Genomic DNA, 20,106 nt, shown 5'->3' with positions numbered 1-20,106 from the left:
GAATAAAGAAGCACATAAAGTGAAAAGTCTGCCTTTTCCATTCTCCTTCCTCAGAGTAAACCAATCTGAACAGCTTAATGCATTTCCCTATACCATTTTTTCTAGCTATCCAACTCTTTGAGTTTTCAGTGATCAGGACACTTTGTCCACACAAACTCAGGTCATGGGAATGTCATGTTCTCGACTTTCCTATAATTCAGTTTACTTTTTCTGGCCTCCGTTCTGGGGCAAGGCAGAAACTCTCGTCTCAGATAATTCATAGACTCTACACCTTGTATGGATTTGAATCCTGGTTTGGGCACTTACTGGCATTGTGACATTAGTCAAATTACCTCACCCCTCTGTACCGTAGTTTCCTCACTCGTGACACAGAAATAATATTGCTTTACCTCATAGGATTGTTCTGAAGATTTTATGACTTCATATACACCAAACATTTATAGTGGTACCTGGCACATAATGAGGGCTTAATAAATATTAGCTATTATTTATATAAAACATGTAAACAAGTATTTTTTTACTCAAAAAAATGTCTGACAACCTTTAATTTCAATACATTTAGATCTCATTTTTTTTTCTAAAAGCTAAGTAGGGTTTTATTGATTGAATGTAGCAGAATTATCTAACCAATACAATATTAATGGGCATTTAGATAATTCCTATTATTTGTTATAACTCTGTGTTTGCAAGGTAAACCCTTATTCTTATTCTTATGTTTTTGCAAATTCGTGTTTCTTTTTGATAAAATTCCTAAAAGTGGAATTTCTTAGTTGAAGTGGTTACACTTTAGACATGCTGTCATACTGCCTTCCAAAAAAGTTGTATTAATGTGCATAATATGCCTAATTGCCCACATATTCTTTTTAAAATTTTTTAATTGAAGTATAGCTGATTTACAATGTTTCAGGTATACAGCAAAGTGATTCAGTTATACATATAGATGCATATATATGTATATATAGACATATATATTCTTTCTCAGATTCTTTTCCATTATAGGTTATTACAAGATATTGAACATAGTTCCCTGTGCTATACAGGAAGTCCTTGTGCCCACATATTCTTAAGTACTAGGCTTCGTACACCATCTCTGTGCTAAGCCCAGGCATGGCTCTTGAGATTCAGACATGTATTTACCACCATTTAGTAGACAGCTCCACGTTGATGGTATCTTCCAAACACCTCAAAGTCGACATATTCAGTCATCTCTCATCCCCTTATCCTCAAACTTCTCTTGGGGATTGTTTTTCTTAATTAAGACACCACATCCATCTAGATGTTCGACTTTGAAGCTTGAAAATCCTTGACTACTTTTCTTCCCTTGCTTCCACTTCCCAGAAAAAAAAAAAATCAGTTCCATCACTTCTACCTTCTTATATCTCAGGAAGTCGCTCATTTCAATAATCAGTTGTGGTTTAGGATAATCCTAACCCATAGAATCACCAGTTTTTAAATGTCCTACTGCCAAATCTCTTAATCACTCTTCATCCTCCAGACTGGCTCTCATCTCATCCGTTTTCCTCACCTTGGTTGGAATAATATCTCTAAGAGGCAAGTACAATCTTGTGATTTCACCATGTTAAACAGTTCATAGCTGCCTCTTGCCTGGAGAATAAAGCACAAGGTGCATAAGATACTCATGTGTCATCTGACCCTGACTTTTTCTCTAGCTTCATCTTTCTCCACTCACACCATCATCTTCTCCTCTCATACCACCCTCCACGGTGAACCAGACCGAAGTTCTTCAATTTCAGGTCTGCCTTGAAGTCTTTTTTTTTTTTTTTTTTTTTCCCTTAAGTCTTCTCCAACTCCTTGGCAAGGCGACATCTGCTTTTTTTTTTTTTTTTTTTAATTTTTATTTATTTATTTATGTCTGTGTTGAGTCTTCGTTTCTGTGCGAGGGCTTTCTCTAGTTGCGGCAAGTGGGGACCACTCACTCTTCACCGCGGTGCGCGGGCCTCTCACTATCGCGGCCTCTCTTGTTGCGGAGCACAGGCTCCAGACGCGCAGGCTCAGTAATTGTGGCTCACGGGCCTAGTTGCTCCGCGGCATGTGGGATCTTCCCAGACCAGGGCTCGAACCCGTGTCCCCTGCATTGGCAGGCAGATTCTCAACCACCGCGCCACCAGGGAAGCCCCCACATCTGCTTTTATACAAACATACCTAATTGCCTCTCTTCCTCTCTAGACTGTGTACCCTGGGGGCATGGACTGTGTCTGTATCCCCAGGAACTAACTTGATAAGTGTTCCTTGAATGACTAAGTATATGAAGAAGTAAATAAAAGAAGTGAAAGCACTGTCTGTCAGAGGAGTAAAAGGATGAACAAATTGCTCTGCCTAAAGAGATCATTGTGTTGGAATTAGGTGACAGAAACATAGGGGCATTTGTGGAAAATGTCTCGTAAGCTTTCAGACAGCCATTTGTCAGCTCTTAGAATGTTTGCGCTTGCTTGCGCCTCACTAGGAAGTGAAAATATACTTTTATGTGTTCTGAAAGAGGAAAGCTGATAATTTTTATAAAAATAGCCAACCTAAAATCCGGTTCAATATTAGTAATGCAGTGGTGACTTTAACGTTTAAAAGTTGGCAACATTCTTCCAATCACCTACCCAAAAGCTTGTGAAGCAAAGTATAATCTGAAGCAAGAAGCACTGTGTCAAGTGTAACAGTTCAAACTTCTTAAAAATTGAATCTTTCCTTTAAAGAAAATGACTTCAATTGTAAATGAAAACAAGTTTGCTAAATGATCCTAGAATTTAGAGTGATAATAGATTCGGTAAAGGGAACATTGTCTGAAAATGATAAAACACATAATCTTAACTGTGTGATGTCAGAACACCACTGAGCTTTTACCCTTTAGTTTCCTTATCTGCACTGTGGATGTGGCTGATTTCTGTTGAAATCATTAGATTGTTAGAAAGAATGGTTACAATCTTGAGATTTTTGAGGAAAGACATATTAAGTGTATCATCACTCTCAGGAAGATAATTTGGATAATTTGACTTTACAATTAAATGTTTTAATTTCGCACAATTATTAAGATATGACTTCTGGTTTTAGCTCAGAAGAAAAAGTTAATCAATAGGAATATTAGGAGTTAAAATGTAGAATCTATAGCAAACTATAGAAACCTTTTTTTTCTGCTTAAAAAACTAAATATGAAAAGAATATATGGTTTGAGGACTTATTTTCTGTAAATCAGGAGTTGCATTTCTTCTTCACTATAAACTAAAAAAATATTTGGAATCGTGACATAGTTAGGTCATCTTAACTAGTATGCTTTTAATCCAAGGAAGACCTTGTGTACTCAGATTAAATGCTGAGTAATTTACAGCATGTTCTTTAAAGCTCTCTATTAGCTTAGATATTTAATATCCATCATTTTAGAGGCAGCAAACAGCAGAAAGGAAAGTCATCTACAAATAAATTGCCAGAAAATTTTAAAAGTGCTGTATTTTCCAGAGCTTTAGAAACTAACTCTAGAGTATCTCATTCTTTGCAAGATTATAGTGAAAGTACTAACTTAAAAAAATGTGCACATGGGATTTATGTCATGGGAAAATCACACAATCAGCTTGTGTGACATGAGAAAAAATAGTTACTGCAGAATCTTTATTAGATGGGACCTTGCCTAAGCTATTCCAATGTCTTCTTCCCTGTCAAGAGGCTTGCGTAAGTAAGTAGTTATTGCAGTGCTTCTGCTGAAGAAAGGTGGGTTGGCTTAGGGTGGTTTAAGCACAGATGTAGAGAAGAGGATCAGTTACAGAGATATTTTAAAGGACTTGGCAATTGTTTGGACTTTGTGTGTCTGTTTGGAGTGGGAGGTAAAAATCCAGGGGTGTCTAGGAAGACTCCCAAGCTTCTGTGCAGCACACCTGGGCAGGGTGATGCCATTCACTGCACCTTGGCTTAGGAACTCCAGCAACATAGAGCAGCTGGGAGAAAGAGAGAGAGGCAGAGAGACAGAGACAGAGAGACAGAAGGGACAGATAGAGAGAATGAGAGAGAGAGAGAGAAGGGTTAAAGGATGGGAACCAAATCTGAAGGACCCTTGTTTGCTGTGTCAAGTCCTGGCTTCTCATCCTATAGGCTAGGCTAGGCTAAGAGGGCTCATTGACAGGTTCGTATCTGGGTATTAACATGATCAGATGCGCATTTTGAGTTACTATGTGGAGAGAACTAAGGGCAAACAATTAGGCTATTATAATAGTGCTGGTGAGAGGAGATGGGTGAGTATGGAGTTGAAGAAGATTTAAGGAAATTTTTACAGGATTTAAATCCAATTGGATGAGGACTTGAGGGACTGAGCAGGGTTGAAGGACTCAGGTTTCTGGTTAATATAACTGGGTAAAGGAAAAATTCACGAGGAAAGGGAATACAGGAAATACACCATGTGTTTACCATGTTTACTTGATAAGATCAGTTGTCTATATTCAATATGAAAAGAAGTTTGGGGAAACAAGAAAGTTATTTGAGTCTGCCTTTTTTTGCATTAAAGAATCTTTTAGATCTTAGAATTTACAGGGAATCTCAGATTACAAATTCCCCTATTTATTTTATCAATGAGAATAATGAGTTTCAAAGACTGAATCGCCCATGCAGCTAATAACAGAGCTGGAAAATCAGACTTCGGTGCCCAGTCTCAAGGTCTTCTATATGCATTCATCCTCATACAATCAATAGATTTTCAACACAAAATGTGTATGCTGTTAATGAATGAATGATGTTAGTTTACGGATAACCTTTCTAAGAATTGATTTTTGCTACCCACCGGATAGAAATTTTTTAAAAGTTGATGCATTTGACCCTTTCTGGGCCTTTATGAGAATATAATTTTCAAAGTAAATTACCTTATCAGTACTACAAAAAAGAATGAATGAATTGATGTGGTAATTTTCACTCAGATCAGTTACTATTTTAATCTGCTAAAGAAAATAGTCAGTAAAATATTTTTAAGACTCTGGCCTTATTGATTCTCTATCTACAGCTTTCCTAAATACACCTCAGGAAAACCACTTATTTAGGAATTATATATAATAAAAATAATTTTTCAAAAAGGAAATATTTCAGGTATTCAGAGATTCTATTCATAATGGTAAAATTTTAGAAACATCTTGAATGAATGATTAAGAAAGCTTATTCTGCATCACTAAAGTGGAACACTATGTAGTCATTTCAATTAGTATGTGGATTATGAGGTATCTAGAGGTGTATATAAAAAGGTACTTGTAATAAAACATGAAATTATGTATACGCAGAGGACAGGTATTGGTGAATGTTTTGGAAAGGATAACAAGTTAACTTAGAGTGGTAGAGATAGATACAGAGTTCTATTTCCTTTAGGACTTTCTTTTTTGTTTTCTATCTCTCCTAGTTGTAGAATAAGAGAAATGTCTTTGTAAAACCCTTTTGCCCCTTCTACTTCTAGCAAATATGGAAAACTAGGTATCATGAAAAAAAATCTCCAACAACAAAACGCCTAGGAAATTTGGATGCAACCTGACATCCTTTTACATTGCTCTTAAATGAAGGTCTGAGCTCTGGGGAATGTAAAGAGCTATAGTACTGAGTGGTTAGTAAACAAACCCTGAAACTATGGCTACCTGGGCGATTTTTGCATATGTTAACAATATAGAGCCTTAGGTTCGCAAGGACTTGTGGGAAGCAGCTATTTATCCCCCTTTTTCTTCTTCTCTGCTGCCAGCCCTGGCTGTAGCATTTAGAGGACAAGCATCACCACACTCATCCCGTGACTATCTTGCTGGCTAACTCCAGCCTTTTGCTTTTCTCAGCGCATTGACTGAACAGCAGTCATTAAATATTTGTTGCAAGCAATTTATGGTGAGATGATTTTCAAATTCTTTCTTGTGTCTAATCTGTGTTATAAAATAGAATCATACATCTTCTCTAATGAGCTTTGTTTTCATTAGAAGATGAGAACTTCAATTATATTTTGTTTTAATATTTATATGCTGTACCTACCATTATTTTACTAAATAAAAGATGTTTCCTGTGTTAGTTATGGGATTGTAATTTTTTTCAAATCTCAAATGGATCAATACCATGTTCATAAAATAGTAAAACACAATTAAGAGTTCAAACTGTGTATTCATAAAGACCTGCATTTGAATCCTGGTTCTACCATTTATAGTAGTTGTATGTTCTAGATCAAGTTACTTAACCTACTGAGGCTTCAATTCCTAAATCTCTATAATGGAATAATATTTGTTGTTCAGAGAGTTGTTCTCATGACTAAATAAAATAATTCCTGAAAAGAAATTAGCATAATTCTAGGTCCATATTATAGACCCAATAATTATTAACTATTAAAATGAGAGAGAGAGAGAGAGAGAGACTTGGATTATTAGTGTAAATTCCACAGTATTAATTATTGGCTTTTTTAGAGACCCTCCATAAAAATATCAGATTTAACAGGGAAAAAAATGAAATGGGTCCTAAATATACCTTCTGTTTTCCTGTATTCTTATCCCAGAATCATAATCACCAGCACTATCATATCATATGCTGGGAACACTTGCTTGTTTCCTGCAGCTTTATTGAGGTATAATTGACAAATAAAAGTTTTATATATTCAAGGTGTATAACTTGATGTTTTGATATATGTATACATTATGAAATAAGCATCACAATCAAGCTAATCAGCCTACCCATCATCTCACATAGTTACCATTTCCTTTTCTTTTTTTGTGGTGAGAACACTTAAAATCGACCCTCTTAGCAAATTTCAAGAATACAATACGTCAGTGTTAGTCACCAGTCTGTACTTTAGATCTCCAGAACATATACATCTTGGGTAAATGAAACTTTGTACCTCTTGACCAATATCTCCCCATTTCCCACTCCCCCAGACCCTGGGAACCAGCATTCTACTCTCTACTTGTGTAGAATAATGTGCAATTGACCTATTTTTTTAAGTGTATGGTTCAGTGAATGTTAGTTAATTTATAGAGTTATGTGATCCTCATCACAAGCCAATTTTAGGACATTTCCATCACCTCTAAAAATATCCCTCAGGCCCATTTGCAGTCAGGGGAACATTTACCTTGCAGTGTATTTGGGAATGGTTTCTATTCTTACACCTTATCTTACTCTGTACTTTAATTAGATGTGTGAATGAATGAGGTCCAGGATGGAGTTGAGAAATTTTTTGGATGGGAGGGAATCGGGGACCTGGTTTGGGTGCTACTGCATCACATCTGCACAGAGCAGTGAGCATGAAAATACCAGAAGCCAAACTAGGCAGAAATAGATCTACCAGACTCTTGGAAGTTGGCAGAGGAAATCAGGGCAAGTGAAACCAAGGATAAATGGGAATAGGCCATGGAAGGAAGTGAAAACTCATTGGACTTTGTCATATAACAGTGTCTGGGAACCTTTTGTTAGAGCAAGAATAGGACGAAGGAAAGGATTTTATATATATATATATATATTAGTTCTAATGGTCAAAAAATCGCAGATAAGAACTTTCAAACTGAAAAGTGGGATGATCGTAGGAGACAGTGTGACCAGAGCCAATAGGCAAATTTCCTTTGAGGGCAAGTTGAGCCGAAATGAATTTTAGGTTTTTCCCCTTTAATTAGCATTACCTGTCACAGAGCTAATAAACAAGAGAGTCAAGCTTTGTTCAAAATGCTGATTCTAAAGTTTCCAAGAAACCAATATTTTTAGAAAGAGTAGTTTCTGAGACAAACATCAATTTAAGTTTAATTAATTAATTAACTCAATTTATACGAGTGAAATCCATAGGAGGTAAACAAAACAAATATTGTTTTCCTTTAAGTTTTTTTTTCTAAGCCACACTTCTAAGCAAAAAAAAAAAAAAAAAAAAAGAGAGGACGCATGGGGGGAAAGCAGAGCTGTATGTTTTTCTACCTTCTACAGTTTCATGAAGCACATTGTTAAACCCTGTGAAGCCAGAAGGGTATATTCAAGTGCACTAAGCTGTAAATTTTCATTTATTATCCACATGATTTTCTTCTCAGAACTGAAAGCACGTCTGTCCCTCCCTCTGGATTCAAGAAATCGTTTTTTTTACAAGTAGTGCTTGAGTAGGGGAAAAAAAAAAAGAAGTGGAAATAGTCCTTAGATTTTTCTCCGGAGATTTATTTCTGCTATGGAGTGAGGCACATCACTCCATAGCATTTTTTTCCTGAGCTCATCAACCCTAACCTGCCCATGCCCCATCTCCCTCTGTTTTCCTTCCCTTTCCCCTCCTTCCTCCCCATCATCTCTCATCTGTATTTTTCCATGACTCCATTTGCCAAAATAGTAGCTTGGTTGAGCAAATGGGTTAAGGAGTGGCCTGGGAGAAGGAAGGCACAGATAAATGGTGGAGCAAGTCCTTGGATTTGGGGTGTGGGCAGGGGACTAAGAAAGAACTGCTTTATTTCTCTCTCCTTGCCTGCTTCCCGCCTCCATCCAACTAAGCACAAGTCAAGGATTTCAATGTCTCAGAGTATGGACGGAGGTGGGAGACCAGTTTGAGGCTACTGTAATAATCCTGGCAGTAGATGATGGTGGCTTGCACCAGCATGGTTGCAGTGAGTGTGGAAATACGTGGATGGATTCTGCATATGTGTGGGAAAAAAAGGCAGAATTTTCTGAAAAATTGGGCAAATATTAGGAGAGGAAGAGAACAGACATTGGCCGCATCAAATGAGCTTGGTGTGAACTATGATGCGGAAGAGGGTAGAAGGAGCTGGTTGTAGAGAATGGGGAGCAGATCAGGAGCTCAGTTTGGAACATGATAAGTTGGAACTGTCAAGAGGAGAGCTTTTGCTTTTAATGGAGTTCAGGGGAAAGTCTAGGCTGGAGATGAAGAAATTCGAAAATCATTAGCATAACTGAGGTTTTCAAACCACAAGATTAAATGAGAGTACTTAGGAAGGACATGTAGATAAAAGGAAGGAACACTAGAGGAGAAATAAGGAGGCCCAGCAAGAAGTGACTGAGGCGGGATATACACACAAGAACATATATCATTGTTTTAATCATATTTTGGTTTATGAATATGAATATTATTTCACTATGTGAAGTATCTCAAAAATGATACCTCTAGTAGTAACAATATGCACGTGAACATATGAGTATGACTATGTGTGTATGCTAATTAACTGGATATTAAATAATTTAAATAAATATATATTAAAGTGTATATATAGACATACATACATATATACTTTCATTCACTGTTTCATCAATATAAAAATATTATGACACTAATTTCAATTTTTATTATCTGTGATTTGCTATATTATTTATCTCCTATAAAATATTCTTTGTCCAAGCACATATTTTGTCTTTCTTCTGCTTTTGCCTGATTGATAGTTGATTCAAGTGTTTGGATTCAGTTTAAACTTCAGACCACTATAAAATAGAGTTTAGCTATATTCTTTTTATCTCAATAATTAAATTATACTCATAACTTTCTATTTAAGAAGCTCTAACTGTTCAAATATATGACATGCTTAAAGAGTAAGGCACTGAATACATAGATGAAATTTATGTATACTTAAAATTATTTTGTGGGTGGTGATTTTTTTTTTTTTTCCCATACCATACTGTTTCATCCTGGACGCCAACATTGGCTTTTATTGTGGAAAATGAATCTTTCAGCCTCCGTACGTAAGATGCTCATCGTTAAAAGGCTTAACCAGGAGAACCAATGCCTGCTACATAACTCTTCTCAAATAGAAACTGACTCAGGAACAGGGGGGCAGGAGTTATGGTTAGGTCCCGTGATGATGATTGAAGAATGTATTGGGGAAGGAGAAGAAGAGGGTGGAGAGTATATTGGGAGGGAAAAGATGAAAGGATGATGGGGGCAACACTGGTAATGAGAAGTGAACCAAAGCAATTTGTGCTGAATATAAAGATGGGGTACAACAGAAACAGACTCCTAGACCTAGAGAACAGACTTGTGGTTGCCAAGGCAGAAGTGGGGTGGGGGAGGGATGGAGTGGGAGTTTGGGGTTAGCAGACGCAAACTAGCATATATAGAATGGGTAAAAAACAAGGTCCTACTGTGTAGCACAGGAACTATATTCAATATCCTGTAATAAACCATAATGGAAAAGAGTATGAAAAAGAATATACATATGTGTAACTGAATCACTTTGCTGTTCAGCAGAAATCAACACAACATTGTAAATCAACTATACTTCAATTTAAATAAATAAATAAATAGATGACTAATAATGCACAGAATTGTAAAAAAAAAAAAAAAGATGGAGTGCAAAAGTAACCTTATAGAAGGCATTATGAAAATGAGAATGAGTTAAGAATAAGAAACTTAGAATAAGGAACTTTTATCGGAGTCATCGTGTAGTGTGCTCAGAGGTGTAGAGGGCAGCTCACAGTCAAAACAGTGGCAGAGGGTATTTCTAAAAGTGGTCAGCTGTCCACCTGCATCAGGATTTCCTGAGATGCTTGTTACGAAGACTACAACCTACTACAGCAGAATCTCTTGGTGTTGCCAGGGCACCTGCAGTCTTTATTAAAAATACCCAGGCCCTGACCTCATCCCCGAGTGAATCTCATGCCTATGAAAAACTCCTCGCCATTGTTACTTGTCATTTGCTTCAGTTTGCACTAAAATAAGTGGTATGTTTTATTTTTAAGCTCCTGCTTCTGAAATTTAAAAAAAAATCTACAAGTACAGAATTAAGAGTGAGTTCTCATCAGTGTCACAGGATAGCAATGTGTTTCTTAGCTTTTAGACACCTGTATCCCTCATTCATCAACTTCTTGTCTTATCTCCTGAATAGTCCAAGCACCAAGGTCATGTTTAAAAATAATTGTGAAAAAATAAATAAAATAATAGAAATATTTATTATATGGTCTCCCTGAAGAAACCGATATTTTGCCCTGAAAATCACTAGTGTCAGGGCAAGGGGAGAGTGCTTTCCTAGATGTTAATGTGTCTTATTGGATGCTGATATTTCAAAATAAGAAATGAAATTATGGGAATGTTAATCATTTAGCTGGTAAATGTAAAGAAAATATTCAGTAAATACTCATCACAGGGTGCAAGGTGAAACCCAGCAAAGGGCTCATGTGCCCATGGGTCAGAAAGCCAAACTCTGACAGCAAAGTGAAGATTTATTGCAGGGCACCAAGCAAGGGAGGGGGAGGCAAGCCTCAGATCCACTCCAACTTGGTCTTTGAGTTGGAGATTTTTTTAAAGGGGGAGAAAAAAGGGGCCAGGATTAATCATCCTCTTGTGATAGTCCTTAATCCTTAATCGTAGTTTTGGGAGTCAGGATAACTGGTTTATGATTCTCAGACCAGGTGGCCATGGCTTGGGGTCCTGTTAGCTCATCCTGCCCTGGAGAAACAACCTGAGTTTGTAAGTTAATGATGCTATCGACAACAGCAATTTTAGTCATCTGACTGGTCGATGAGCACAAGATTGAGGTCAGAGGAGACAAGAAAGGGAATAAAGTTTTGGATAGAGACATGAATCATAAATTAATTTATAATTGATTGATAATTAATCATAATTAAACAAAGTTCTCGGTAAGGGAACTTTGTTGTGAGGGGACTTGGTTTCAAAGATACTATGAAGAAATCATTGATGATTGGATATAAAGGGATATAACCAAGTGTTGCACCCACTATGTAAATGCACCATCCATGGCCACTCTCTTCTTTTTCTTTGGCTGATGTTTTGCTGTTTTACTTCTTTCCCTGCTGGAATGCCTCCTTTGTTTTTCCTAATAAAACTGGCCAAAGACTCCTTCATTCCATGGAATTCTTACATCCGTAACATGCTTGACCAACTCCTAAATGATGACTATAAAAGTCATTCTTTCATTTGTAATCAATTTTAGGTATTTTTACAAGTCAAATGAGAAACCACAAGGGGAACAAAAAAGGTGATGAAAAAAATAGCATAATGGAATTTTTATGCCGTCATGTCCCTTTTCTATCCAATAAAATTCTCCATATGCCCACTTGGCATTAATTTATATTCTCCCCATTTCTCAGCTATTTATGCCCCCTGCCCTAAGTATCATGGGGAAAATATACACAGTAATTATTAAATGCTTGCTCTGTGTCAGGCATTTCACATGAATGATGACCGATCTTACCCACCTCTTAGAACTGTTTGCATAATTATTCCCACTTTCCTGATGAGGAAGCTAAAGGCTGCCCAAGATCACCCAGCTAGTAAGTGGTAGAGCCAGGATCTATATTCATATTGGCCTAAATATAAAGGCTCATACTTTTCTCTCTGTACTGTGTGACCTCAAGTTCGCTAATAATTATTAATACTATTAATACTAATTTGTTTTGGATACTAATACTTGACATATATAATCATGAAGAATCTTCCTAGTGATTGAGCAAGGACTGGATTTATCTCACCTAGTCTTACAAAATATCTTGGTTATTTGACTTTAAACACTCTTTGGATATCATAAAAATCTCTTAGAATAGTTCTTGTCTGTTCAATAGGAAGTAATGCTATTTGGAGTTCTGTTTATCATTTGCCATCTGGCACTAAGTGCTGAAAAGTCTTCCTGCTCGTTGTGCAACTTGCCTTTATCTTTGTTGTTGCAGTACTGGATACCAGTTTATTTACTATTCACCTGAAAACACAGCCAAAGCAAAAGAAGTTCTCAGCAACATCAATCAACTACAACCTCTTATAGCAACCCATGCAGACCTACTGCTTAATTCTGCAAGCCAGCATTCTCCAGACAGCTTGAAGAATTCTTTAAAGATGCTTTCAGAAAAAGTAAGATCCAAATCATCACTGCAGTGGGGAAAATGAAATACCCAAATCCCCGTTGGTACTGCTTTCTGCATACATTGCCTTTCATAACATCTGGAAATGTAAAATAGACTGGGTTAAAAAGTAAGCTTCAAAGTATTGCCACAGGATCAAAATGAATTGGCCTCGTTCTCTTTTCAAATTTTACTGAGCGTTAATTTTTTTTCCTAGTAGGAAACGAAACCTAGTACTGGTTGAGGTATATTTTCTCTTTTCCTTGACATCTTTCATTTTCTTTGGTTCCTGGTTGTATTAAATGAAGTAAATTAGATTTTGAAAATTATTTTCTCTGGTGATCACCTAATTTTTATGCATATGAAGCTATACCTTTGAGTCAGAATGTCACTTCATTTGAGAGCAGAATTTTATGTGGATTCTTATCAGTGACATGGGGTAGTTCCTCTGCCTCAGTTTACTTTCTGTAACATTATCAACTGGGAGAAGGTTCTAAAAATTTCTAAAAGTATTAGTTATTGTTTGAAATGTAGTAGGACCTAGGTCTTAATTTTTCCAAAGGTGACTTACATTTGTATATGTAAAGAGGAATGGTAGTCTGGCATGGGGTAAATACTCAGCATCAATTTCCATAATGAATTAAGGCATCTGAATGATATGGAGAGAACCCAGATAGAAAAAGTCAAATTGCAGCTTGAATAGAAATGCAAAGTCAAGTATCCTGGAGTCCAATTCCAGTACACTCATTCGTAACCTCTGCATTCTGAGGATGTCTTGAAATTTATTATGAGATACTTCCAATGAACATGCCCTTGAAGAAACTGACCAAAGACAATTTTCACGGTAACATTTTAGAATAAGATAACAGTGTAGTTCTTTGCGTCCCTGAAGAACAGATTCATAGAAACCTGAATACTATATCTGTATATATTTTTGACTCAGTTATGTTAATTTATAATAATAATAATACCTTGCCCTTCTTTAACGTTTTAAAGTCTACATTTTCACATATTTTTCTCATAGGATATAACCAGTATATATTTTCAGGAAAAATTAGCTAATATGTATTCAGAAAGGTGGGGTGAATTGTCTAATAAATTAAAAAGTGAAAAATCAAAACCCAAGACTTCCAGTTCAAAATGCAACCTTCCTTCCATGCCAAAACAGGTACCTCCATCAAGAAAAGGGAGGAAAAAATTGACCCAAATTTCACAACTACCTACGTTGTCAAATATTGTGCTAGTGACTTCAGTGACTTAGGTTATTTCATTTAACCTTCAAACTGTGGGTCCATATTATCTCCATTTCACAAAGCAAAAGATTGAAGCTCAGAGAAGTTTAAAAAATGTGCAAAGTCATGCAACTAAAGTCAAACCCAGGATTCAAACAAAATTAGGGCTCCGACCCAGGTCTGGTTGACTCCGGAATGGAAACTCTTTCTGGTATCCTCCATGCAATGTATGTTTTGATATTTCCTTTCTTAAAAATTAAAAAAAAAAATTGTTAGACAAACTTCTCAACAATACTTAAGTATTCTAATAGTCAATGAATATGTCTAATAGTCAATGAATATGTTATGGCTAAGAAAAAGGGAAAAAAAGTGGAGGGTGTCGCATCCAGTAAAATAATAGAATTTCTTTTTGGGTCGTTTCTGTTTTGGATTTGTAGGTGAGGTGAGGTTTTCCTGGCTTCACCTAAACAGAAAATTCTAGCAAACAGAACATCACTGTGGTGATTTCAGAGCAGTATTTATATTCTTCCTGTGCATTGGACAGGGATTTGTCATTTCATACATCCTTCACATCTTGCTGCAGTGATTTGGGGGCACGGCAGGGCAGGTATTTTCTCCTCCTTTAATTCAGCATTGCTCCAACTTTTTTCCCTATGTTTTTGTTTGTTTGTTTGTTACTGAGTAGACAAGCTTCGTCTACTAAGAAATCTGTCAACACTTGAAATCACGCGGATTTTTTAAAGTTAAATTTGCAAGCCATGCATTTCTTTAAGAATTCATGCCCAGAATTTCAAAGAAGTATCTAAGTTAACAGAGTTTTGCATAGTGTATGAAGACAGTTACTAGCTCATGGTTTAAAATAAACTATGATCCATGAATCTAGCATAAAAGATAAATCATTTTAGTGGCATCTTAAATTTTAGTGTAATTTAATACTAGCAAGATTTAACTTAAAAACATTTCATGTTTAAGATCAGGGACTTGCACACTGTGGGTTAGAGAATAGGTCTTTTTCTTCACTGATAGTCCCCTTGTTTCTTTTAATGAATCTGAACTGACATGTTTGGAAAATAAGTTCTTGAGTTGTTTTCTTAGGAACTCATCCATAGGACATAACTGAAATTTCACAATAAAATTTACTATAAATTTTTCATATCCTAATGTGCACAACCTCAATTAAGTTATTCTATTTTTTTTAAATAGTTCTGAAAAAGAGAATCTTCTGAAGGATAACTGGGTTTGTTCGCTGCATATTAGTTTACGAAAATATTAAAGAATTATTTAATGTTATGATGTAGGTTTATAGCAAAAGACAAACTCCAACTTTACATAACTAATCCCAACAGAGAAAACAAAGCATAAGCCAAATTTTTAACATAAGATATGAAAGGTTAATAATAGAGTGGGATAAAAAAATGCATTTTCCTTTTTTTCTAGACTCAAATTATACAATACTGTGACAAAAAGAAAGGAGAGAGAGAGAGAAAGAGAAAAGTAAAGTAAAGAAATTCAAAATGAAAACGTAAGGACACAAATGTAGGCATGTATCTCATTACTCAGATATATGTGTGACATTAGTTTCAAATGCCCATCATAGTCTCCACTCCATAGAGACTGATAGACCTTGCTTAGAAAGTCATTATTATTATTATTCTCATCACAAAGCAGTATTGAGCACCTAATTGTGTGTGGTATTGTACTCAATATTGTATGACAAATACTACACAGACATGGTCCTTAATTTTACAGTCTAAGAAATCAAAAGCATGGACTATTTCACAATATGGCAGCTGTGAAATGGTAAACAACAACAAAAAAGGATTTGGTCACAAACAGTAGAGGCTTTGCTCACAATATATTTGAGAAAACCCAACACCTTCCAATTCCTAGTATCTTTTCAACCCTAACATAGTATACCAAAGCATTCTGCTGTATTCAAAGAAAGAAACAAGCATTCCATTCTAAAACTTAACTCAGGATTTTCTTAAGAAATGTTCCGGTTTCCTTAATCACAATGCTGGAAAGTCAGTATGCTAAGAAGTTGAAGATATATATAATATACAGGACATTGATTATGTTGATCACTTAGGTACTGAGAAGGAATTTCTTATTGTTTATTTACTTCCACTACTCTCTCAATCCCAAACTGAGTAGAAGAATTCAATGAGTTTTCGTTTTTTTTTTATAGTTGGTGAAAGTATATATCTACATATACACACATACATACATACTAAATTCTAAGGGAACTTGAAAGTAACTAGCGTAAATGAAGGTGAAATTTCAGGATTAGAACTTATGTTTCTTCTTTTCATAGTCTCCCTCATATGGTAAATATTTAATTGGTGAAATAAGTACTGTTATATAAAAACAAAACTGGGTTTATTAGAATATTACAAACAAGGAAAATAAAGGTAAGAAAGTAAAATAATATTAAGAATGATACTTATACATAAAATACATGGAATTAGAACTTCTGTTTCTGGCCATGATAGGGTAATACGGATCCTCTCAAATGACAAAAAGACAGCTAGGCAAAATGTATAAAATAATGGTTTTTAGGCATTGGAAAATAGGCAGCATAGGAAGATGACAAACAGTGTGACCTTATAATTGCCTCGTTTCTTCCTGGAGGCAGTTTCCAGGCTGCAGCACAAGGAGGGAGAAGCCAAACAGCAACTTCTCAAGTTGAGGAGACAGAAAGTGGAGTTCAGGAAAAGCCAAGATGGCTAAAATTTGCAGAGCAGAGTACCAAAATGGAGGGAGCTGCATACAGAAAGAGCCTTGGACATCTGTAAATGGGTGCTTTAAAATCTTTACCTGAGTACTGATTTGCATATGCATGTGAATAAACTATCAAAATCCAGGGAAATAAGTACGAGAAATAAGCATACAAAATAAGTCCTGGTGGTCATACGTGACTCGGAATGGTTTATCTCCTGACCAGCAGAGTGAGAAGACTTTGTCATACATAGAGCACTGCATAGAGCCCTCAGAAGGGCATGGCCCTAGTAGTGGGGCTAAATTAGTCCTAGATTAAAGAAGGCTGCTCTTGATTCACCCAAACAAGGCTTAAAAATAAGGTTTGAAATGATCTTACTGAGTCCTCCTGGTGTGAAATGATCTTACTGAGTCCTCCTACTGAGTAACTTAACTTCATACCAAAACAAAACCCAACATTTTTTAAAAGAATACAATAAAATATAGAAACAAGAATGTAAACTCAAAATGCCCCCGGTATTCAACAAGCATATGCCAAGCATGCAAAGAAGCAGGAAAATATAACCCATAACTAGAAGAAAAATTAAGCAATAGAAACAGACCCAGGAATGACAGAGATGATGCAGTTAGTAGATAAGAACCTTAACATGGCACTTATAAATATGCTCACATACTTATGAAAGCAAAGAAACATATAAAAAGGATGAGGAGAAAAAAAGGAAAATTAAAAAAAGAATCACATAGAACTCAAAGAAAAGTGAAATATAATTTCTGAAATAAAAATATGCACTGGGTGGAATTAGCAGATTGGTCACTTCAGAAGAATAGATAGTGAACTTGCAAACGTAGTATTAGAAAATAATTAAATGAAGCACAAAGAGAAAAATAACTGAAAATGATAAAACAGAGCATGAATGACTTATAGAACAATACCAAGAAATCTAACATACATATAATTAGAATCCTAGAATAAAAGAAGAGGGGGACAGAAAAATACTTGCAGAAATGATGACCAAAATTTTCAAAATTTGATGAAACTATGAAACTACAGATCCAAGAAGCAAAATGTACTCCAGCAGAGTAAATATGAAAAAAAAAGAAAGAAACACAGATATTAAATTGCTGAGAAACAGAGGTAAAGAGAAAATTGTGAACAACCAGATAAAAAGAAAAGAAAAAAAAGGCACATTATGTGCAGAGGAACACAAATAAGAATTGTAAAAGACTTCTTATTTACTCTTTAAAACAAAAATAATATTCATTGCATGGTTTGTAACTTATTAGTGTAAGCACAGATATATAGATCAACAGAATAGAATACAGAATCTAGAAATAGACCCATACATATGTGTTTAATAAAGTTAGACAAAAGTGCAAAGGAAATTCATTGGGGAAAGCATATCTTTTTAACATCCAGTGCAGGAACCATTGGATATCCATATGCAGAATAAACCTTTCCTTATGTTTACCTCACACTTATATAAAAATTGATTAAAAATGGATCATAGACCTTAAAATACAAGCTAAAAGAAAAAAAAAAGATAACTAAATAAACATCTAGAATACAACATAGGAGAAAATTTTTGTCATCTTGGGTTAGGCAAAGATTTCTTAGAACACAAAAAGCATGAACCAAAAAAAAAAAAAAAAAATGATATGTAAGACTTCTTCAAAATTAAAAACTTTCAAAGTTAAAAACTTTCATTAAAGTTTTCAGAAGACACTATTAAGAAATTGAAAAGGCAAGTCATAGACTAGGAGAAAATATGCGTAAAATAGGTACCTGACAAAGGACTTGTGTCAGAATGTATATTCTTACAACTGAATGATAAAACAATTAAAAATGAGCAAAAGAATTGAAAAGACATTTTACCAAAAAAGACAGATGGCAAATAAGCACGTGAAAAGATACTCATCATTATTTGTTATTAGGGAAATGCAAATTTAAACTAAAATGAGGTACCACTAACCACCCACTGGAATAGCTAAAATCGAAAGGGCTGAGCATAGGAAAAGTTAGGAAGGATATGGAATAACTGGAACTTCCGTCTATCACTGATGGGTACGCAATTGTTGGCAGCTTGAAAAACAGTTCATCAGTGTCTCATAAAGTTAAAAGAGATATATGTGAGCTATCCATCTCACTCCTAGTTATTTACCCAAGAGAAGGTCTGTTCTGTAGGTACTGAGAAGGTTGTTAAGGGCCTAAGACCTGGAGGCTTGCTTTGTGAAGATCATCCTCAGAGCCAAAACAAGGCTGAGTAAGGACAGAGAGATTTGAATTATTGAGCATCACAATATCAGTAATGCTTTTGGGGAGCTTGATAAAATACAAATTCTGATTCAGTAGTTCTGAGATGGGACCCAGAAGTCAACATTTTAGTGTTGGTGACCTTGGATAACATCCTGAAAAAGAAGAGTTAAAGAAAAGTAAATCAACCAGTAAGAAGACTATGGAAATATCAACATGGAATGCAGAAAGGGTATTAACTAGGATTAGCTGTGGGGATATAACGTAAGGGTCAATCTTTGAAATTATTGAAAATATCTAACGACTAGAAATTGATCACTGACCCAGAAAATAAGTATTACTGAAAATGATCCAGACGTTTGGACTCAGAGTTGCTGAGTAGTAATGATACCACTCAGATGGAAAACAGGGAAGAACACATTTATTTGAAAAACTTGAGATCGGTCTGGGACTTCTCAAAAAGCTTGCAGATGGAAACCCTTGACCATGCTGATTCAGGAGGTAAGCAGAAATGGATTTTGAAGACCTTGGCATAATAAAAAATGATACTTGAAGTTATGGAAGAAGGGGTTACATCACCAATGGAAAAAATGCTTTTGAGAATGTGGTTTAAGGTCCCTTGGGGTCCACTTACCACATTTTGAGTGAGCAGGGGATTATGAGTCAACAGCAGAAACTGAAAAGGTCAGTCAAGAAAGAGAAGCATAAATAGAAGAGTACACTTTACAGTTTTCAGTGAACTCCCATAAGGGTTTCACAGATCGGCATTGTAATTTTGTACATACTGGGGAAAAGTTGTTATGTGATTTAGCCAAGGTCAAGTGGATAATTTATATAAGCTGCCCAGATGTCAGCTACCTCTCCTGGCTGAGAGTTCAATGTTCTTTGCTTTAGGGAATGTTAAACACAGATCAATGTACTAATGTCAAGAATAACACTATGAAATAATTAAAGCATATCAAATTTTAAAATAAGCAGGATTCTTTTCTTGCCATATACATGACTACTGAAATGATAATTACTTGTTTTATGGTATTTTGTATTGCAGATGAGATTAGGCATGGCCTTGAATTTTTTCAGTGACTCTAAGGAAATTCTAAATAGAATGGGACTTTGCTTAATTTGTTGAGTTCTCTAGTTTAAAAGAGTGTT

General features: G+C 35.6%; 1 protein-coding gene across 7 annotated transcripts in view; it reads left to right on the top strand.

Annotated features, from left to right (window-relative positions):
* INPP4B (inositol polyphosphate-4-phosphatase type II B) overlaps positions 1 to 20,106 on the top strand; it is a 606,964-nt gene that overhangs the window by 462,331 nt on the left and 124,527 nt on the right. For all 7 annotated transcript variants that reach the window (XM_068542548.1, XM_068542545.1, XM_068542547.1 and 4 more), the window contains one exon: positions 12,586 to 12,763. In XM_068542548.1, coding sequence (XP_068398649.1) covers positions 12,586 to 12,763 — 178 coding nt within the window. The remainder of the gene's footprint in view (positions 1 to 12,585; positions 12,764 to 20,106) is intronic.

This window comes from Eschrichtius robustus, chromosome 4 (assembly GCF_028021215.1).
Source record: "Eschrichtius robustus isolate mEscRob2 chromosome 4, mEscRob2.pri, whole genome shotgun sequence".
NCBI lineage: Eukaryota > Metazoa > Chordata > Mammalia > Artiodactyla > Eschrichtiidae > Eschrichtius > Eschrichtius robustus.
The sequence above is the reverse complement of the archived record's forward strand: the minus strand, read 5'-3'. Positions and strand labels throughout refer to the sequence as shown.